At 42.7% G+C, this 23,488-nt stretch overlaps 1 protein-coding gene across 7 annotated transcripts in view; it reads right to left on the bottom strand.

Annotated features, from left to right (window-relative positions):
• Positions 1-13,803, bottom strand: part of fcho2 (FCH and mu domain containing endocytic adaptor 2) — a 210,887-nt gene extending 197,084 nt beyond the window's left edge. For 2 of the 7 annotated variants that reach the window (XM_043707669.2, XM_043707660.2), the window contains exon 1: positions 13,504-13,802. In XM_043707669.2, the coding sequence (XP_043563604.2) occupies positions 13,504-13,530 (27 nt within the window). In that variant the 5' untranslated portion in view covers positions 13,531-13,802. Of the gene's footprint in view, positions 1-13,503 lie in introns of all 7 variants that reach the window. The other 5 variants (XM_088000048.1, XM_043707677.2, XM_088000060.1 and 2 more) reach the window with 5 other exon arrangements.
• Between the last annotated feature and the right edge of the window lie 9,685 nt (positions 13,804-23,488).

Here is a 23,488-nt window from a genome sequence, read left to right as displayed (position 1 = left end):
TTAGAGATGGATAAGAATGCTGGTTTGGAGATTCCAAAGGAACTAGGTAGTTACAGCGTGACTGTTACTTCACTTTATCAGATCTAGACAGCCAAAGTGCATGATTTGCACTTAGAGGATAAATTCAGAAATATTCTGAAGCAAATGGTAAATCCAACGACAGACTTAAAAATAGATTAAGTTTACACCAATGTAAATTAGATAAAAAGCTTATGTCCAAAACTAAAGATTTTAGGATGCAGATTACATAATTTGAGACATGTATAAAATAACAGATTGTGGAGGATGAGGTGACATGGAAATATGGTTCACAAAGCTATTAGAGTACTTTCTCGCCTCTGCTGATTTTGTCGTAGACTAATAAAGCTTGATTGCTAGAGTTGATCAAAAACTCTATATTATTGTTGTAACAATGGTAACGAGAATTAGTTGTCATATGTTCTTTTATCATATGTTCTTCCGTAAATGTAAATTTACAGATTTTGCCAGTAAATACTGAAATAAGACTAAACACAATTGCATGCAACTTTTTAAGAGGGTGTCAATTTTCACATTTCAAACATACAGATTTTATTAGCTATAGGCAGCCATCACGTAGTTGTCACATGGCACAAGACATTCTAGAATGATTTGAGATGTTGTGCCATTATTTATAACGACAATGTTAAAATGCTAAGAACACTAAAATGTTTCCAACGAACATGAAGAGGCAAAACCATTAATTATTTAACAATGTTGTATGTCTTTAATCAGGCATTACCTGCTTTAATCGATATCTGATAGAAACGCAATTTATACAACACAAGCAAGGCATGCAATAAATTAACAAATTCTAATGAAAAGTATAATATAGGTAGGTTTTCACATTTCAAAACATCAATCTGATGATAAGCATTCAAAGGCAAGACTTTAGATACATTAAGAGGCAAAGGTTCAGAGTTAATATTTAAGCAAAACCTTGACCTTCCTACTTTAGAAAGATAAATTAAATGCTAACCCACTTTCTTTGAATCAAAGGCCAATAACCGTAATTCTTTTGTCCCCGACGTTACATGCCAACATCAAGCAACAGAAAATACCACTGATTACAAAGCATGATTTCTCAGTCAGTCATGTCTAGCATTAGTGTTTGCACACAGATTTATACAGTACCTTTATACTATTCAAGAATACACCAAAGCAAACATGAAGATGATTTCTGTTGTTTCAGCACCACTGGTACTGCAGAATTAAGATCAAACTAAATATTGTCATCGATATTACACAAGGGAACTGCAGCTAAGTCATGGAGTCATAGAGCTGTACAGCACAGAAGCAGACCCTGTGGTCCAACTTGTCCATGCTTACCAGATATCCTAAACTAATCTAGTTCCATTGGCCGACATCCCTCTTAACCCTTCCTATTCATACAGCCATCTAGGTGCCTTTTAAATGCTGTAATTGTACCAGCCGCCACCGACACATGTCCTCTGGCAGCTCATTCGATATATGCACCGCTCTCTGTGTGAAAACGTTGCCCCATACATCCCTTTTATATCTTTCCCCTTTCACCTTAAACCTCTCAATCTGGACTCCTCCATACCAGGGAAAATACCTTATCTATTTGTCCAATCCACACCCCTCATGATTTTGTAAATCTCTGTAAGGTCACCCCTCAGCCTCTGACGCTCCAGGGAAAACAGCCCCATCCTATCCAACCTTTTCCTACTGCTCAAATCATCCAACCCTGGCAACATCCTTGTAAATCTCTTCTGAACCCTTTCAAATATCTTTCCAATAGGAAAGAGACCAGGATTGCATGCAATATTCCAAAAGTGGCCTAACCAATGTCCTGTACAACTGCAACAAGACCTCCCTACTCCTATACTTAATGCTCTGACCAATGAAGGAAAGCATGCCAAACGCCTTCTTCACTATCCTATCTACCTGCAACTCTACTTTCAAGGAACTATGAACCTGCACTCTAAGTTCTGTTTGTTCAGCAACACTCCCTAGGACCTTACCATTAAGTGTACAAGTCCTGCTCTAATTTGTTTTTCCAAAATGCAGTACCTCGCATTTATCTAAATTAAAGTCCACCTGCTGCTCCTCAGCCCATTGGCCCATCTGGTCAAGATACTGTTGTAATCAGAGGTAACCTTCTTCGCTGTCCACTACACCTCCAATTTTGGTGTCATCTGCAAACTTACTAACTATACCTCCTGTGTTCAAATCCAAACCATTTATATAAATGACAAATAGCAAGGACCCAGCACAGATCCTTGTGGCACTCCACTGATCTCAGGCCTCCAGTCTGAAAACAACCCTGCACCACCCCCCTCTGTCTTCTTTCTTTAAGCCAGTTCAGTATCCAAATGGCTAGTTCTCCTTGTATTCCATGAGATCTAACATTGTTATCCAGTCTCTCACGAGGAATCTTGTCTAACGCCTTACTGAAGTCCATATTGATCATGTCTACTGCCCTCATCAATCCTTTTAGTTTCTTCTTCAAAAAACCCAATCAAGTCCGTGAGACATGATTTCCCTTGCACAAAGCCATGCTGACAATCCCTAATCAGTCCTTGCCTTTCTAAATACATTTAAATCCTGTCCCGCAGGATTCCCTCCAACAATTTGCCCACCACCAATGTTAGGCTCACCTGCTTATAGTTCCCTGGCTTGTCCTTACCACCTTTCTTAAATTGCGGCACCATATTAGCCAACCTCCAGTCTTCCGGAACCTCACCTGTGACTATCAACGATACAAATATCTCTGCAATCACTTTCCTAGCTCCCCACAGAGTTCTGATTCTGTGCAGTTATCCACCTTTATACCTTTTAAGACATCCAGCATCTCCTCTTCTGTAATGTGGACTTTTTTCAAGATGTCACCATCTATTTCCCCACATTCTACATCTTCCATGTTCTTCTCCACAGTAAACACTGATGCAAAATACTCATTTAGTATCTCCCCCACCTCCACACATGCACTGCCTTGCTGATCTTTGAGGGGCTGAATTCTCTCCCTAGTTACCCTTTTGTCCTTAATATATGTATAAAATTCCTCTGGATTCTCATTAACCCTATTTACCAAAGCTATCTCATGTCCCCTATTTGCCCTCCTGATTTCTCTCTTAAGTATACTCCTACTGCCCTTATACTCTAAGGATTCTTTCAATCTCTCCTGTCTACACCTGACATATGCTCCCTTCTTTTTCTTAACCAAACCCACAATTTCTCTCGTCATCCGGCTTTCCATACACCTACCATCCTTTCCTTTCACCCTAACAGCAATATACTGTCTCTGTACACTTGTTATCTCATTTTTAAAGGCTTCCCATTTTCCAGCCATCCCTTTACCTGCAAACATATGCCCCCAATCAGTTTTTGAAAGTTTTTGCCTAATACCGTCAAAACTAGTCTTCCTCCAATTTAGAACTCCAACTTTTAGATCCATTCTATCCCTTTCTATCCCTATTTTAAAGCTAATAAAATTAGGGTCGCTGGTTCCAAAGCGCTCCCCCACTGACACCTTAATCACCTGACCTGCTTTATTTCCCAAGAGTAGGTCACGTTTTGCCCCTTCTCTAATAGGTACATCCACATACTGACTCAGAAACTTTGCTTGTACACACTTAAATTCCTCTCTATCTAAACCCTTAACAGTACGGCAGTCCCAGTCTATGTTTGGAAAGTTAAAATCCCCTACCCATAGCCACTGTATTATTCTTACAGATAACTGAAAATGCCTTACAAACTTCCTTCTCAATTTCCTGCTATTAGGTGGTCTATAATACAATCCCAATAAGGTGATCATCCCTTTCTTATTTCTCAGTTCCGCCCAAATAACTTCCCTGGATGTATTCCAAGGAATATTCTCCCTAAGTACAGCAGTAAGCTATCCCTTATCAAAATCGCCACTTCCTCTCCTCACTTGTCCCTCTTTCTAACCTTCTTGCATTTGTGTTCAGGAACATTAAGCTGTCAGTCAGATCAGAAAACATTACAGCGCAGTACAGACCCTTTGGCCCTTGATGTTGCGCCGTCCTACGAAACCAATCTGAAGCCCATCTGACTTACACTATTCCATGTTTGTCCATATGCCTATCCTATAACCATTTAAATGCCCATCTACTACTGCCGCAGGCAGTGCGTTCCATGCCCCTACTACTCGCTGAATAAAGAAACTACCTCTAACATCTGTCCTGTATCTATCACCCCTCAATATGAAGCCATGCCCTCTCCTGCTAGCCATCACCATCTAAGGAAAAAGGCTCTCACTGTCTACTGATCTAACCCTCTGATTATCTTGTCTCAATTCAGTCACCTCTCAACCTTCTTCTCTCTAACGATTACAGCTCAAGTCCCTCAATCTTTCCTCGTAAGATGTTCCCTCCATACCAGGCAACATCCTAGTAAATCCCCTCTGAACCCTTTCCAAAGCTTCCACATCCTTCCTATAATGCAGTGACTGAACAATTACCTCATATTTTTCTGCATTAAACCCTGTTTGCCACCTCCCAACCCACTTCTGCAGCTTATCTATATCCTGTAACCTACAACATCCTTTGGCACTATCCACAACTGTACTGACCTTAGCGTCATCCACAAATTTACTAATCCACCCTTCTATGCCCTTATCTGGATCATTTAGAATAGAATCATAGAATCTCTCCGGTAGGAAACTGGCCCTGTGGCCCAACAAATCCATACCAACCCCCCCCCCTCCCAAAAGAGTAACCACCCAGACTCATTCCCCTACCCTATTGTTCTACATTTACCTGTACTAATGCACCTAATGTACACATCCCTGAATACTACGGGCAATTTAGCACGGCCAACTCACCTAACCTGCATGTCTTTGGATTATGGGAGGAAACCGGAGCACCTGGCGGAAACCCACGCAGACACAGGGACAATGTGCAAACTCCACACAGTCACCCGTCTGGCGCTGTGAGGCAGCAGTGCTAATCACTGAGCCACCGTGCCACCCATTTAAAACTTTTTGTTATTTTGACAAACAGCAGTGCACTCAAAACAGATCACTGCGATACACCACTAGTAACTGAACTCCAATATGAACATATCCAAACCACCACCCTGTCTTCTTTCAGCTTGCCAATTTCTGATCCAAACCACTAAATCATTTCAATCCCATGCCTCCATATTTTGTGCAGTAGCCTACCCTGTGGAACCTTCTCAAACGCCTTACTTAAATCCATATACCGGCACAGTTGTTAGCACTGCTGCCTCACAGCGCCAGAGACCCGGGTTCAATTCCCGCTCAGGCGACTGACTGTGTGGAGTTTGCACGTTCTCCCCGTGTCTGCGTGGGTTTCCTCCGGGTGCTCCGGTTTCGTCCCACCATCCAAAAAGATGTGCAGGGTCAGGTGAATTGGCCCTGCTAAATTGCCTGTAGTGTAAGGTAAGGGGTAAATGTAGGGGTATGGGTGGGTTTCGCTTCGGCGGGTCGGTGTGGACTTGTTGGGCCGAAGGGCCTGTTTCCACACTGTAATCTAATCTAATCTAATCTAATTTAAAATATACAACACATCAATGGCGTTACCCTCACCCACCTGTTTGGTCACCTTCTCAAAGAACTCAATAAGGTTTGTGAGGCACGACCTATCCTTCACAAAACCCTGCTGACTATTGCTAATCAACTTATTCCTATCGAGATAATTAGAAATCCTATCTCTTATAACCTTTTCCAACACTTTACCCACAACTGGAGTAAGGCTCACTGATCTATAATTACCAAGGTTGTCTCTACTCCCTTCTTCAATAAGGGAACAAAATTTGCTATCGTCCAGTTTTCTGGCACTATTCCTGTGGACAATGACGACATAAAGATCAAAGCCAAAAGCTTGGCGATCTCCTGCCTGGCTTGCCAGAGAATCCTAGGTTAAATCCCATCTGGCCCAAGGGATTTATTTATTTTCACACTTTTCAGAATTTCACCTCATCCTTGTGAACCTCAATCCCATCTAGTCTCGTAGCCTGTTTCTCAGTATTCTCAACAACATTGTCTTCTTCCAGTGAGAACACTGACGAAAAATATTCATTTAGTGCTTCCCCTGTCTCCTCTGACTCCACGCACAACTTCCCACTACTGCCCTTGATTCGCCCTAATCTTACTCTAGTCATTCTTTTATCCCTTATATACCTACAGAAGGTCCTGCCCATTCCTGAGCCATGTTTCTGTAATTACTAGTCCCACGTTCCTAACCATGCACCGAGTTCATCTGCCTTCCCTGTTAGACCTCTTGCGTTGAAATAAATGCAGTTTGATTTATCAGTCCTACCTTGTTCTCTGCTTTGTTCCTGCATGCCCTGACTATTTGACTCACTCCTTTTCCTACCTGTACCAGTCTCAGATTGATTTCTTTGCTCACTACTTCCCTGGGTCCCAACCTTACTGGTTTAAATTGTCTCAAGCAGCTCTAGCAAATCTTCCTGCCAGTGAGATTAGTCCCCTTCCAATTCAGGCACAATCCATCTTTTTTGTACAGGTCACATCTATTCCAGAAGTGATTCCACTGATCCAGAAATGTGAACCCTTCTCCCCTGCACCAACTGTTCAACTACACATTCATCTGTTTTATCCTCCTATTCCTACCCTCACTAGCTCGTAGCACCAGGAGTAATCTAGATATTACTACCCTTGAGGACATCAGTTTTAAACTCCTGTCTAACTTTCTATATTCTCGCTTCAGAATCTCATCCTTATCCCTTCCAATGTCATTAGTTTCAACGTGTACAACGATCTTCTGCTGGTCCCTCTCTCCTTTGAGAACATTCTGCATCCTCTGAGATTTTGTCGATCCTGCCACCAGGGAGGCAACACACCATTCTGATTTTTCACTGGTGGCCTCTAACAAGAGAGTCCCCAATCACAATCGATCGTTTGGAACCCGACATATCCCCTCATTACATTACAGCCAGTCTCAATACTAGAAATTTGGCTGTTTGTGCTACATTCCCCTGAGGGTCCATCACCCCCTACATTTTCCAAAACAGCATATGTGTTTGAAATGGGGATAGCCACAGAAGACACCTGCACTACCTGCCTACCCCTCGTACCTTACTTGGAGTTAACCCATCTACCTGACTGTATCTGTGGCTTTTCTCCCTTCCTATAACTGCCATCATCACACCTCCATCTCCTGTAAATTCCTTATTGCCTCTATTTGCCATTCAAACTGATAGGATTTGCAATCAAAGACACTTCTTGCAGACAAAATCATCAGTAACATGGAAACTCTATCTAAACTTCCACATCTGATAAGAAGCGCACATCACTCTACTAAAGGTCATCTTTGCTCCTTCACAATCTACAGACCCAGAAAATAGCACCGTCTTTTTCCCCAAAAAAAGTGCTCCAGGCTAACTTAGTACTTATGGTTTATATTTTTAAAATTTAATCAAGAGACAGATCGCAATAAAACATATAATCAAGAAAGAACCCACTCTACTCACCACTGTAGACTTACAGCATGGTTACACCTAAAAACTATGCACTTGTGTGTTCCTGTGCTGTGAGCTCTTCCACACAGGTTCCTCAGAAGTCAGCTATGAATTTCACTGTTTTGTTAATTTTTCTTAGATGCAAGCTGATGTCCAGAAATACATGAACTTGAGCAGCAAATGCACTAACTCTGCAGATTCACTGCTGTGTCAGTTAGCAGTGTAGACTTCTTTATCTCTCTCCCTCACTGACGATGTAGTTCCTGCCTTTTATCTGTCTTCCTCCTTTTAAAAGTGCCATTGTTTTGATTTTTTCCCCCCCAAAGTTCCAAAACAATACAACATATAAAACAGTAATTGCTGCTCCTGGAATTTGAGGGAATCACCTTCAATACATAAAATACCTCAAAAAAGGAGTTAAAAATCACACAACACTAAGTTATATGGAGACGCTGGTGTTGGACTGGGATGTACAGAGTTAAAGATCACAGAACACCAGGTTATAGTCCAACAGGTTTATTTGGAAGCACTTGCTTTCGGAGCGCTATTCCGTCATCAGGTGTTGTGGAGAATACGATTGTAAGACACAGAACTTATAACAAAAGTTTAAATGTGATGTAACTGAAATTATATATTGAAAAAAACCTGGGTGGGTTGTTAAGCCTCTTATCTTTTAGAATGACCATGTTGGTTTCAGTTCTTTCATATCTAAATTGTGAATATTTTTTTTAAAAAGTTACATTCTCAAGTGAACTTTAACAATTGGTGTCATGTCGGCCCAGATAATGTATTGAAGGTGTGAGGCTGTCTGTGCCACAATGATCAGACTGATTCTAATCCAAAAAATAGATTTACAGAATCTTACATGGATTCATGCAGTTTTTGAGCAAAGTAAAATGTAATTCTGCAAGTACAAATTCACCCCACAAACCTATATGTGTATGTGTGTGTGTGTCTGGGCGGGTGGGGGGGGGGTTATGAGTGAATGTGAGAGAGTGTGTGTATGTGAGTGTAAAAGGTGTATGAATCTGAGAGATGAAAATCACACAACATTAGGTTATAGTCCAACAGGTTTAATTGGAAGCACACTAGCTTTTGGAGCGTTGCTCCTTCATCATATTTTTAACTTTGTACACCCCAGTCCAACACCGACACCTCCAAATCAAATTTGCGAGAGTATGTGTGCGAGCGCATGAGAGATTGTCTGCATGAGTGTGTGTGTGTGTGTGTGTGTCTGTGAGAGGGAGAGAGAGAGAGAGAGTCTGTGTGTGTGTAGTGCAATGGGGTCATCTGTAGTGTGACATAAACCCAAGTACATTTTATTTTGCTCAAAAACTGCACAAATCCATGTAAAGAGTCTGTAAATCCATTTTTTAGATTAGAATCAGTCTGACCATTGTGGCACAGGGATGCTCACACCTTCAATACATTATCTGGCCTAACATGACACTAGTTGTTAAAGTTCACTTGAGAATGTCACTTTTTAAAATGTGAAAGAACTGAAATCAACATGGCTATTCTAAAAGATGACAGACTTAACAAACAATCCAGGTCTTTTTCAATATATAATTTCAGTTACATCACACTAAACTTTTGCTATAAATTCTGTGTCTTACAATCATATTCTCCACAACCACCTGATGAAGGAGCAGGGCTCTGAAAGCTAGTGCTTCCAAATAAACCTGTTGGACTATAACCTGGTGTTGTGCGATTTTTAACTCTGTACATCCCAGTCCAATACCAACGTCTCCATTTCAAAAAAGGAGGAGCTCCTACAGCCACAATTTTTTTCCCCTCCACCATCTTGGATTAGCATTCAATGATACAAAACAACCGTGGTCAGACAAAATAGATATGGCCTTCAAGTCCGAAATCCATCTCAGGATAATAGTTGCAAGGGTATTATGTGAAATGAGTCGGAGTAGTCTTAATCAATTCCTATTGGACATGGGTCTACTGCCAAAAGTAGCCTTAATTTGACACTAATCTTCAATCTCACTCCAAAGCACAATGGCTGGTTTCAGAAACAAAACAAAATTTACTCATTTGCTGTGTTAAGATACATTGCTGAAGGGGTGCTAAAGTCCGGAAACAGGGGTAACCCATTCAGGCTCTCCAGTCTGCTTTTGCATTTAATTAGATCATAACTTACCTGCAGCTCAACTCCATTCACTTGCTTTAGTCCTTGACATTGTAATGGCATAAACTGAAATCAATTTCAGTGTTGAAAGACCGACTGACTGTCCCAGATCTGACAATCCCAACAGGCAGAGAGTGTATGGAAAAAAATTTCCTGTCTTTTCATGTGTTCTAACCCTAACTTTAAGATTATGTCTCCTCATTCTCAATGCCCCTGAGGAAACAGTTCTGTCTTTTAAACATTTTAAGCACCTCAGTTTAACTCCTCAGTCCTTTCATAGAGCACACGCCAACTAAAGCAAACAACCATGGCTGCTGGAGATGTGAAATAAAGAAGTGCTGGAGAAACTGAGCACGTCTGGGAGATGGAAGTTCTGAAGAATCACATCAGACTGAAAACATTAATACTGTTTTGCTCTCCACAGATGCCACAAGACCTGCTGGGTTTCTCCAGAACTTTCTGTTTTTAATTCAGAATACAAGGCATATTTAGTTTACAAAGTCTTTGTAAGTTAACAATATAAACTCAGGAACATTCTGGTGGATCTGCATTGTAAACTATTTTAATGGCAATATTTCCTTCCTGAAGTTCACAACATTGAACTGGATGCTGCATTCGAATTGGATTTGACAAAGGCTCGATATAAATAAGAGTGAGGTCCCCATTGGGATTGTGTAGCTAAGGGACCACACTTAGAGGAGTAGGCCTCTGTCTCTAATTAAAATATGACTTATTAATTTTTATACCACGATATACAAGGTAGCATGTTTAATTTTAAGATGGGAACCTGAAAACAGAAGCATATATTACATCTTTGCATTTCAAAGGACAAATCCAATAAATTACTACATTCATATATTTTACTGATTTTACTGTGGAGGAAATAGCCTAGTGGTATTATCGGTGGACTGTTAATCCAGGGACCCATGTAATGTTCTGGGAACCCAGGTTCAAATCCTGCCATAGCAGATGATAGAACTTGAATTCGATAAAGATCTGGAATTAGGAGTCTAATGAGGACCATGAATCCACTGCCGGATTGTTGAAAAAATCCATCTGGTTCACTAATGCCCTTTAGGGAAGGAAATCTGCCATCCGAACCAGTCTGGCCTACATGTGACTCCAGAGCCACAGCAATGTAGGTAACTTTTAACTGCCCTCTGTGGAATTAAGAACGGGCGATAAATGCTGACCTAGCCAGTGGCACGGTCATCCCATGAAACAAATAAAAAAACTGATTGTAACTGTGAAGCATCTGACAACTATTAGGTTGAACCAGTACAAAAAGAATCTGCTTAAACAAATCAATGGGATTTTCAAGCCATTTATATTTGACTTGAAAAGATCTAAATATAAATTGATATTACTTGTGGGAAAGGAATGTTTTAAAACCTAGCAGTTTAAAGAAGGCAGTTTATCAAAGTACAAAGTTTGAGGGGCACAGACAGGATAGACTGATAGGAACTTCTTTCTGTCCTTTGTAGTCATGAAAAGGAGATGCTGGTGTTGGGTTGAGATGGACAAAGTTAAAGAAAAGCATCACACCCTATTCCTGCAATCCAACGTTTCCCATGGTTAGCCCACCTAATCTGAACATCCCTGGACACTGCAGGCAATTTAGAAATTGCTATCTAGATCAGCACTTATTGGCCATTGGGTGGCACGGTGGCTCAGTGGTCAGCACTGCTGCCTCACAGCGCCAGGGACCCGGGTTCGATTGTAGCCTTCATCAGGAATTTGCATGAAATCCCCATTTCTGTGTGGGCTTTCCCTGCGTGCTTCATCAGGGTCTTTTGCCTGAAACATCGATTTTCCTGCTCCTCGGACGCTACCTGACTTGCTGTGCTTTTCCAACACCACACTCTCCACACTAAGGCAGTGAGTTCCAGATCAGAGTGGTACTGGAAAAGCACAACAAGTCAGGTAGCACCTGAGGAGCAGGAGAATCGACATTTCAGGCATAAGTCCTTCACCAGGAATGAGCCCTTCTCATTCCTGATGGAGGGTTTATGCCCGAAATGTCGAATCCCCTGCTCCTCAGATACTGCCTGACCTGCTGTGCTTTTCCAGTACCACTCTCTCGACTCTGATCTCCAGCCCTCACTTTCTTCATCTTAAAAGTGTAGTAAAGCCAGGAACCTTCAAGATATTTAAGAGTTATTCACCATGACTACTTGAAACGCCATTGCATACAAGGGTATAGTCTAGGTTAGAGTGGTGCTGGAAAAGCACAGCAAGTCAGGCAGCATCCGAGGAGCAGGAAAATCGACGTTTCGGGCAAAAGCCCTTCATCAAGAATAGAGGCAGGGAGCCTCCAGGATGGAGAGATAAATGGGTGGGGGGTGCAGAAAGGCTAGGGAGAAGGTAGCAATGAGTACAATAGGTGAATGGGGGTGGGGATGGAAGTGATGGGTCAGGGGGAGGGTGGAGTGGATAGGTGGGAAGGGAGATTGGCAGGTAGGACAGGTCATGAGGACAGTGCTGAGCTGGAAGGTTGGAACTGGGGTAAGGTGGGGGGTGGGGGGGAGCAGGGGAAATGAGGAAACTGAAGTCCACGTTGATGCCCTGGGGTTGAAGTGTTCCAAGGCAGAAGATGAGGTGTTATTCCTCCAGGTGTCGGGTGGTGAGGGAGTAGCGATGGAGGAGGCCCAGGTCCTATATGTCCTTGGCAGAGTGGGAGGGGGAGTTGAAATGTTGGGCCACAGGGCAGTGGGGTCGATTCATCTCTCCACTGCAGGTACCCCGCCTCTATGCCTGATGAAGGGCTTTTGCCCGAAACGTCGATTTTCCTGCTCCTTGGATGCTGCCTGACCTGCTGTGCTTTTCCAGCACCACTCTAATCTAGACTCTGGTTTCCAGTATCTGCAGTCATTGTTTTTACCATACAGGGGTATAGGCCAAGTGCTGGAAAAAGTGAGTAGAATAAAATGATATTTCGATGACCAACGGCAGACACGATGGGCCGCAGGGCCTCTTTCCGTGTTTTAAAAGCTCTGGGACCATCCCTTTTTCGAGCAATTAGGGGCCAGCGATAAATGCTGTCCTAACGAATGATGTTAAGAAACAAGGTTGGTTTCTTTTTAACTCAACTAACACAGGAGAATTGTACACAAGCACTACCAACATTATCTCAGATTTTACTGTATAATTAAATTAACTAAGACAGGGGTGCGACTAACAAAAGAAGAGATGTTTGTTTTAAATAAACATTGACATGCCGACTCCACCAGAAGGTACAATGTGGTCCCTGAAGTGGGTTGGGGAGTTCAGTGCAATCGCACTCTCGGGAGAATGGCATACAGCCAGTTTCCAAGCGCCATTTGGACCTCCCTTGAAGTCCAGGTGCAGCAATAAGTCACTCATCTCTAACAGGTTAATTATAAAACAAAATTCAGAGCGAGAAGACGCTCGTTTAATTTTTGCTCATCAATGTCGAATTCCTCACGGGCATGGATGAGACACAGGATTTTCTTTTGGGGGGGGGGGGGAAGAAGAGAGAAAAAACAGGCTCCAGCCCCGCCCCTTTCCGCTCCCACTAACTTGTTTACGGAAGAACGAGACTCTTGATGGACAGCCCTTGCGACCAATCGGAGGAGCTGAAACCGCACGGCCGGCGGCTCTGGAGGAATCAAGGGAGAGTACGCTGGCCCTCCCCCACGCCCAACCCGGACAACCAGCGGGTTTGGTTGCACCGAGCAGGCCCGATCCTGGAGACTCGCGTAACCCCCCCCGCCCCCACCCTCCCACATACCGGCTGCACGGCCCGGCACACCCGCACTCTGACCCCGACCCCACCCGGGTTTGGTGGTGGGGGTGGGGGGGAATATAAGAATGAGGGGGGAAAAACAGGCAGACGCCAATTAATAATCCGCCGCGATTAATAACAACTAAAATAAATCGAGAACCAACCGACGTACCCAGAAATGATCGACGAACTGCGACATGTTGGAGCCGTCGTCGCCTGCTCCTGCTCCTCCTCCTCCTGTGTGATGTTGGCCTGCTCTCGGTTTCACAGAGAGAGGAGGGGGGGGGGTATAAACAGGAATGATTTGTTCTGTTGGCTGTCGTTTTGTATTTTTTTCTTTTATTTACAGATGAGATGAGATGTCGTTTCCTTTCCTAAAAGAAACGAGTGAGAGGAAGCGCGACGCCTCTGTGGAAAATTCCCGCGGCGCTGCCACGGTCCGGCCAGCCCCAGAGCAGCCTGTCCGCACGGCGCGTGCACGCGGACGAGCACGCCGCGGCGCGCGACTCCACCCCCCCCCCCGGCACGCGTCTGCGGGAACAGCGCGGAGCTCGCCACAAAACGGCGCCTATATCTGCAACAACGTAGAAAAGAGTACGAGTAAACTGCGGTGTGGGGATACACGGATAGTGACCTCCCCAACCCCTTTCCTTAATTCCGGAAAATAAAAGGAGTGCTTTATTGTAAATGCATCCTTCCTAAACCTCTGCACGTAACGTTATAAGTTAAATACGTTACCAGCTCACAGCAGCTGTCACACCCGACAAAGTCACAATCATCATCTCATCAAACCTAACAAGTCCCTAACCGAACAAAGTTAAAAATCACACAACACCAGTTATAGTCCAACAGGTTTAATCGGAAGCACACTAGATTTCGGAGGGACGTCTGGTGTTAGCCAGACAATATGTTGAAGGTGTTAGCCTCCTGTGTTCTCTGCCTGTGCCATAATGTTTGGACTGATTCTAATCAAAAAAGTGAGATAAGAGTCTTACATGAATTCATGCGGTTTTTGACCAAAGTACAATGTAATTCAAGTACAAATTCACCCCACAAACGTAGATGTGTGTGTTGGGTGGGTGGGGGGGGGTTGAGTGTCTGTGAGAGAGTATATATGTGTGTGTGAGAGTGTAGAGTGGTCTAAGTCTGTGAGAGCTTGCATGTCTCAGTGTGGGAGTGTATGTTTGTGTATAGGAGTGCCTGTGTGGGTGTGTCTGGGTGTATATATAGGGCAATGGTGGTCACCTGTAGTGTGACATGAACCCAAGGTCCCAGTTGAGACCCTCCCTATGGGTACAGAACTTAGCTATCAGCCTCTGTTCGGCCACTTTTCGCCGCTGCCTGTCCCAAAGTCCGCCTTGGAGGCTGGTCACCCACAGGTCCGAGGTCGAATGTCCCAGACTGCTGAAGTGTTCCCCAGCTGGGAGGGAACACTCCTGACTGTTGATTGTTGTGCAGTGCCCATTCATCTGTTATAGCCTTTGCTCAGTTTCCCCAATGTACCATGCCTCAGGGCATCCTTGTCTGCAACGTATAAGATAGACAACATCGGTACATTGGGGAAACCGAGCAAAGGCTACGGCAACGGATGAATGGGCACCACACAACAATCAACAGACAGGAAGGTTCCCTCTCAGTTGGGGAACACTTCAGCGGTCCGGGACATTCGACCTCGAACCTTCAGGTGACCATCCTCCAAGGCGGAGTTCGGGGGCAGCGGCGAAAAGTGGCCAAGCAGAGGCTGATAGCTAAGTTCTGTACCCATCGGGAGGGCCTCAACCGCGACCTTGGGTTCATGTCACACTACAGGTGATCACCACTGCGCTATACACTCCCACATGCACCCCCTCACAGACTTAGACAATCTACACTCACATACACACACACATATACACACACTCACAACCCCCCACCCCAGACAGACACACAGAGACGCACACATAAGTTTGTGGAGTGAATTTGTACTTGCAGAGTTACATTGTGCTTTGGTCAAAAACTGCATGAATTCATGTAAAATTCTGTTATCTCACTTTTTCGATTAGAATCAGTCCAAACATTATGGCACAGACAGAGAACACAGGAGGCCAACACCATCAACATATTGTGGCTAACACCAATTGTTACAGTTAACCTGAGAATGCAACTTATTAAAAAATATTTGTGATTTACACATGAAAGAAGTGAAACTCCTCATGGTTTTCGAAAAGATGAAAGACTCAACAAACAATCAAGGTATTTTTCAATGTATAATTTCAGTTACATCACACTGTAAACTTTTGCTATAAATTCTGTGCCTTACAATTGTGTTCTCCCCAACCACCCGATGAAGGAGCAATGCTCCGAAAGCTAGTGCTTCCGATTAAACCTGTTGGATTATAACCTGGTGTTGTGTGATTTTTAACTTTGTACACTCCAATCCAACATCAGCATCTCCAAATCCTGACCGAACAATATAGAGTTACCCAAGATTTGACAGACAATCTTGCAGAGGAGAAAGGAGTGTGAAGAATAATTGGCACTAGAAATTCTCAAGGTGTTACTGCCTGCCTCATTTGATTTGTTCCTCTGCCTGGGTACTTGCTCTAATTATTCATTGTCCAGCTGGTTTAAGTTTATTAATACAGTGCTGCAACCCATAATTTCATTATAGTGATACGCCTGCTGCTCAATGCATCTTTTAGGTTATTGCTGCCTACATGTTGCATGTTAGTGAATCCCCTCATTCTTCTGGTCAGTGAGTCATGTGGTTTAGCTATGGTTTCTGTGGATTTTATTTTTCCTATTGTTAACGTGTCAGGTCAATAAACATATTCATTAAAAAGCCCTTCAAGTTTATTAGATTTGTTTTGGACTATAATACCCATCCGAACATCAATCCATTATTACCAGAACTGTCACTGACCTCAATACCTCCTGAAATGTTTTCCCTCAATGCCTCCAACCTAGTAGCCTCCCAGCTCTGGACAGCCTGCTTCCCAAAATTCACAAATCAGACTGTCCCGGCAGACTCATCATATCAGCCTGTTCCTGTCCCACTGAGCTCATTTCCTCTTACCTTGACTCCACCCTCTCTCCACTTGTCCATACCCTGCCCACCTATATCTGCAATTCCTCTGATGCCCTCCACCATACTGACAATTTCCAGGTCTCCAATCTCTATATACCTCCATTCCCTACCAGGATGGTCTGAAAGCCCTCAGCTTCTTCCTCAACCAGAGGCCTGAATAATCCTCATCCACCATCACTCCTTCACATGTTTAAAGTTATTCGGTCTCTGAACGATTTCTCCTTTGATTCATCCCTCTTCTGCCAAGTCAAAGGAATGCCTGCCTCTTTATGGGGTATGTGGAACAATCCTTGATCAAGTCTTACATTGGCCCTCTCCAACAATGTTTGTTTCAGTACATCGACAACTGCTTCGGTGGCGCTTCATGATCCCGCTTGGCCCTTGAAAAATTTGTTCACTTTGCCTCCAATTTCCACCCCTCTATAAACTTCCACACTCTCCCATTTCTGACACTTCCTTTTCCTGATCTCTCTGTCTCGACTTTGGAGAATGGACTTCATTCCATTGTCTCAGTTCCTTTTCCAATGTCACAGCTGTTTGGATGATGTCCCCCTTTCAAAATAGTACTGCTAACATGGCTTGCTTCTTCCATGACCATAATTTCCCCAAACACTGTCATTGACAGGGCCCTCAACTGCATCCGACCTATCACAAGTGTTTCTACCCTTGACTCTTCCCATCACTCACAACAGCATGAAGAGTTTCCCCTTGTCCTCACTTTTCATTCCAACAGACTCCGCATTCAAAGGATCATTCTCTACCATTTCAGGTATCTCTAGCAGAATGCCACCACCAAACACATCTTCCCCTCACTACCCCCATCTGCATTTTGCAGGAATCTGTCCCTCTGGGACACCACAGTCCATTCCAAAACCACACCCCAGCCCCCCCTCCCCTCTATAGCACCTTCCTACATAACCACAGAAGGTGTAACACCTGCCCCTTCACATCTTCCCTGCTCACTATCTATAGGCCGAAACAGTCTTTCCAGGTGAAGCAGCATGCACCTGTACCTCCTCCAATCTTGTATATTGTATTCACTGCATCCAATGTGACCTACTCTACATTCCAGAAACCAGATGCAGATTGGGTGACCACTTTGCGGAACACCTCCAAGTCTGTGCGCAATCATGACCGACCTTCCTGTAGTCAGTCATTTTAAACAACATCCTGCTCCCACACCCACACATCTGTCCTCAGCATGTTCCAGTGAAATACAGCGCAAACAGGAGGAACAACATCTCATCTTCAGACTAGGCATTTTACAGCCTTCGGGACTTTGTATTGAGTTCAACACCTTTAAATTGTGAACCATTTCTTTCCTTTTACCTTGTTATCATGTCCTTCCCTCCCCCTTTCCACTTATTGTGCTTTCAAGTCTCGCAGGAGACACAATTGTTCTGCCATTTTCACATTCCGATCACTTAATATAAACTAACATATTTTTGCCACCAGCACCCTACGCCCGCTACCACCCCCACCCCCACCAAACTATAGAACACAGTAAATGCTGTCCCTCCATACTACACTTCAGGTCTGAAGAAGAGGTTAAACCTAACATTGTACTGATCTTGATATCTACGAAAGATAGATAAGTAACAACAAGAACTTTAATAAAAAGTGCCATATAAATTCAAGGCCCATAAAAGCATCAGAAAGTAAAAGTTTACACCAAAACACCAAATTCCAGGCATATTATTAGAAGCTATTTATCAGTTTGCTCATGAGAGTAAATCATAATCATAAAATCATTGAGTTTGAAAGTAGTCCATTTGGTGCCATTAAGCTTGAACCACTATCCAATAAGATAATGACTGATTTTGATTACAAGATCATAAGATAGAGAAGCAAAAGCAGGCCATTCATAGAACAGTACAGAGCAGGGTCTGGCCCTCTGTCCCACACATTTGTGCTGACCACGATGACATGCTAACCTAATTCCATCTTGATGAGAGACAAAAACAACTGCCGATGCTGGAATCCAAAGTAGACAGGCATGAGACTGGAAGAACACAGTAAGCCAGGGAGCATCAGGAGATGGAGAAGTCGACTTTTCAGGTGTAACCCTTCTTTAGGACTGAGGTTGGGTGGAAGGGGAGCTGCAGATAAAGGGAGTGGGGGGGCAGGGCAGGGCAGGGTGAAGTGAGGATAGGTGAAGACAGGTAGAGAGTATGACCTGGTTGGTCAGTGGGAGGAATTAGTCCCGTTTGTGCCACCTGCTGGACTAATTCTTCCCATTGACCAACCAGGCCGTACCCTCTACCTGTCTTCATCTGTCCCCACTTCACCACCCTGCCCTTTATCTGCAGCTCCCCACTCCCAGTCCTGAAGGAGGGTTACAACTGAAATGTCGACTTCTCCACTTCCTCTTGCTGCCTGGCTTGCTGTATTCTTCCAGCCTCCTGCCTGTCTAAACTAATTCTATCTGCCTGCACGTGGTCTCTATCCCTCTATGCCCTGCCTGTTCACATGTCTGTCTAAATAGCTGTTAAACATTTTTATTTTGCATGTTTCTGCAATCTCCCCAGCAGCACACTTCAGGCATCTACCACGCTGTGTAAAAGAAATTCCTCTCATGTTGCAGCTGTAGAAAACCATTGATAGACCGCATTTGGAATATTGTTTGCGGACTTGGTCTCCACACTACCAGAAGGATGTGGAAGCTTTGGAGAGAGTGCAGAGAAGGTTCACCAGTTATTGCCTGGTCTCGAGGGCAGTGGCTATGAGGAAAGGTTGAAAAGACTAGGATTGTTTTCACTGCAAAGACAGCGACAGATAGGAGACCTGATAGAGGTCTACAAAGGTATGACAGGCATAGATAGGGTGGAGAGTCAGAGGCTTTTTTCCCATGGTTGAAGTCTCAATTACATGGGAGCACAGGTTCAAGGTGAGAGGGGGAAAGTTCAAGGGAGACGTGCGAGAAAAGTTCTTCACATAGAAAGTGATAGAAGTCTGGAACGCACTGCCAGAAGTGGTGGAAGCAGGCATGTTGGCAACATTTCAGAGGCATTTGGATGGTTACATAAATAGGGAGGGAATAGAGGGGTATGGACTGAATAAGGGCAGAAGATTTGTTTTTTTGTTTAGTTAGGGCAGGATGATCAGCATAGGCTTGGAGAGCCAAAGGGCTTGTTCCTGTGTTATACTTCTGTCATTCTATCTCCTTTAAACTTTCCCTTTCTCACTTTAAACACCTAGAATGTGATATTTCCACCCTGGGAGAAAGACTTAAGTACTCACTGTATCCATTTCTCTCATAATTTGATACACTTCTTTCAGCTAAATCTCTGACACTCTAACAAAAACAACCCATGTCTGTCCAATCTCTCTTTACAGCGAATACACTTGAATCTTGGCAACTTCATCATAAACCCTTTTTTTGGTCCTCTCCAAAGCCTCCACATTCTTCTTAAAGTGTGATGACCAGAACTGCATTCTGCTATATACAGTAAGAAATTATCTGATCAAGGTGGCTTTGCTATGCTCCATTTCAGCATTGGGTGAATTTGTGAACAAATGGATCCTGAATGGTCTTGACAAAGATGTTCATTCTTGTGGGTAGGTCCACACTGTTTCCCTCCTGATGACACTGCCTTTGTTGCCCTTTTAGGACAAAGATGAGGGTTTTTTTCTCAGAGGTTTGAGAGAGTTTGTAACTCTGCCTCAGAATATGAGATCATTAAATATTTAATGAAGTGGAGGGAGGTAGATTCTTAAGCAAGGAAATCAAAAGTTATAAGGGAAGGATTGGAATATGGAATTTGGAACACAAACAGACCAGCCATAATATTATTGAAGGACAGAACTGACTTGAAGAGCTAAATGGGCAAAAGTGAGGACTGCAGATGCTGGAAACCAGAGTTTAGATCAGAGTGGTGCTGGAAAAGCACAGCAGGTCAGGCAGCATCCAAGGAGCAGGAAAATCAACGATGTTTCAGGCAAAAGCCCTTCGTCAGGAATAGAGGCAGGAAGCCTCCAGAGTGGAGAGATAAATGGGGAGGGGGGGGGGGGGTGTGCTGGGGAGAAGGTGATAAAGAGTACAATAGGTACACTTGAAGAGCTAAATGGCCTACTTCTGCTCCTAATTCATATGTTCATTTCTTAACCAAGAGAACACAAAAAATGACATGCTGATAGAAGGATACTACTACTGGTAACTGACTAGTTTAGTATTTGCCTATGCACTAAAGTCTCTTGACTTTACTATACATATAGACCAGGAGATGTAATACACATCTATTGACTCTTTCAATATTATGCAATCCACATCTTGTTCCTATGTTACAAGGGCTAAGTATTATCAGTACAAATATCTTGCTGAAGATAAAGCCTACACCATTGTGACAGATTGCAATGGTAGCATGATTGTAAGCATCAATGGCCACCGACAAAAGAATCCAAGCTTTTAATGGTAGACACTTGGAATCCTCACTGAAGATCAAGCAGACCTGGATATCAGAGCATTTAAGAAAATCAGCAGTCTCAATTTCTGAGAGCAAAGATTTGCAGATCCAATAGCCAGGAGGCAGACTTACATTGTTCAAGTTTAAATCTTATGCCCAAAACGTCGATTCTCCCGTTCCTTGGATGCTGCCTGACCTGCTGCGCTTTTCCAGCAACACAAAGTTTAAATCCTACCAAGCTAAAAGTAACAACCAATGTCTACTCTCTCCTTAAATACAATGCCCTCCTGATTGGAAATACTACTTTTAAAAGGCTAAAAAGCACTTTTCTAACTTAAGACAGTTTACCTGTGCACAGAGGTCAGTTGGTTCCACCACTTTGCCCCTCTAATTTAGTGCCAGAACAGAGGGAAGCCAACATAATGTCATTACATCGTACTTGGCACAAACGCCATCTAGTGGCTAATACTTGCTACTACAAATTCCTTAAAAGAACAGTTTGGAAATTATTAAAACTTAGTAAAGGGGCTATATCAGTTAAACATAAAGGGATCAGAAGCAAAGACTGGCGACTATGAGGACATGTAGGTTTATCCTTTCTTTGTTGTTCTCTTGCTAATTACTACATACTTAGTAGGACAGTTAAGTCATTTAGTACTTGGCCAGCTTAAGTCAGTAGTTATACTGCCAACCCACTCTTGATGACAGGCATTAGGTTTCCTCACCCAGTGTACATTCTGTGCCCTTGCCACAGTCAGTCAATGCTTTTTCCCAATGGTATTCAACATGCAGGAGTCCAGGTACATTAGCTCAGGGAGGGTGGTAGGAAAGAGGCTTCTTTGCCCATGTTTGAACTGATGTTATAAAACTTCATGGGATAAGGTGTCTGAATTTAGCAATCATACATTTGTCCCTTCACCTAAGATGTTGATGTAAATTAGGGAATCTAATCTAAAAAAAATCTAAATTGTAAATAGATGAAGTTCCAATATTAGATTCCCGTGACACTCCACTTATGACAGGTTGCCAACCCAAAAATGACCAACTTATCCCTATTTTCTACTTTGTTTGCTAATCAATCCTCTAACCATGCAAATAAGTCATCCACTACAAGAGCTTTTGCTCAGTAACCTTTGCTATAATACTTACCAACATCTTTTGGAAATCCAAGTACATCACATCTACTGTTTGCTTTCACCCATTTTATTTTTTACTTCCTCAAATAAACTCTAATAAATTAGTCTCACATAATTTCCATTTCACAAAACTGGATTACATTGTTTCTAAATCCCTTGCTATAATTTTAATGTAGCACTTTCTTTATGGTCCATATGTCTTTCTGTCTGCCTCTTTTCTTGAGTAAAGAAATTATATTTGCTATTGTCCAAACTGATGGAATTTTTTATAATCTAGGGGATTTTGTTTTAAAGTAATAACTAATACATTTACTGTTGCAGTAGTCACTCCTTTTAAGATCTTAGGTTGCAGATCATCAGGGACTTGCCTGTTTTGGCTCGAAGTCTTCTCAGTATCTTTCCCTTCTGTATGTCATGTTTTAAATTCCTCCATCTCTTATTTCTTAATTTACAGGTATTTCTTGTATATTATGTGTCTTCTATGGTTAAGACAGCCAAAAAATATCTGTTTAACATTTGTCATTTCCTTATTTCCCATAACTCAGACTCTCCAGTTCCAATGTTCAATTTAGTAATCACTTTTCTCTTGAAATACCTGAAGAAACTCTGTTTTTACATTTCTAGTGAGCTTTCTTACATACTCACATAAGTTCTCCCTTTCTTTTCTTCACATACCACATCTTAGTGATAGGCAGAATATAGCTTTTACTTCATGACTACATCCCATTAGTGGTAATTACCAAATGTTGCGACTGTATTGTAGAAACATGAAACAACTAACTTCACCTATTGATCAAACCTTTAAGATATTGTCTGGGATAAACAGAGGTAGACTGCACATTTTTCAGGACAAAAAGGACTTCTGTAAGGCCTTTAATCAATTTGTGCTCTCTACAGTAAGAAATTATTTGATCAAGGTGGCTTTGCTATGCTCCATTTCAGCATTGGTTGAATTGTAAACAAATGGATTGGGTCCTACTTACATGCAAACAATTGCATCTGGGATAACAACATATACTGCCAATAGGTTGGTAAGTGTACTTTAATTGGCCAAGGTGTAGCCAGGGAGAGTCCTTTAAAAACAATGAGAGAAGGAAGGAACAGAAGCAAAGATTGCTGGAAAAGCTCAGGTTTGGCAGCATCTGTGGAAAGAAATCAAGTTAATGCTTCGGGTCCTGTGACCCTTCTTCATTACTGATCTTCAGAATTGAGAGAAGAAAGGAAGCTGTTTGCACCACCCCAAGGGTTTGTCATCTCTAATGGAGTTTTCATTTACCCTGCACCATCTTCCCAAATAAGTAGAAAGTAAACTGCATAGTAATACAAATGGGCAGCAATTTTATTAATTTTAGTCAGTGTCGTTTTAGTTAAACACTGTACTTTAAAAAATGCAATATCTGTCTCCAGCTAATGAATTAAACATTAATATTGGAGATAAATATGTCTAAAACAATTTTCTACTAACTTTGTAGATGAGCATGGGAGGCAATTTCTCAGATTAATTTAAAACTGAAGTCACACCAATACAGCATCCAACTAAAGATTATTCCA

This window comes from Chiloscyllium plagiosum, unplaced genomic scaffold (genome assembly GCF_037043375.1).
Source record: "Chiloscyllium plagiosum isolate Xiang-an unplaced genomic scaffold, Cpla_swu_hap1 HiC_scaffold_2, whole genome shotgun sequence".
Classification (NCBI taxonomy): Eukaryota; Metazoa; Chordata; class Chondrichthyes; order Orectolobiformes; family Hemiscylliidae; genus Chiloscyllium; species Chiloscyllium plagiosum.
This window is presented reverse-complemented; position numbering and strand designations above follow the sequence as displayed.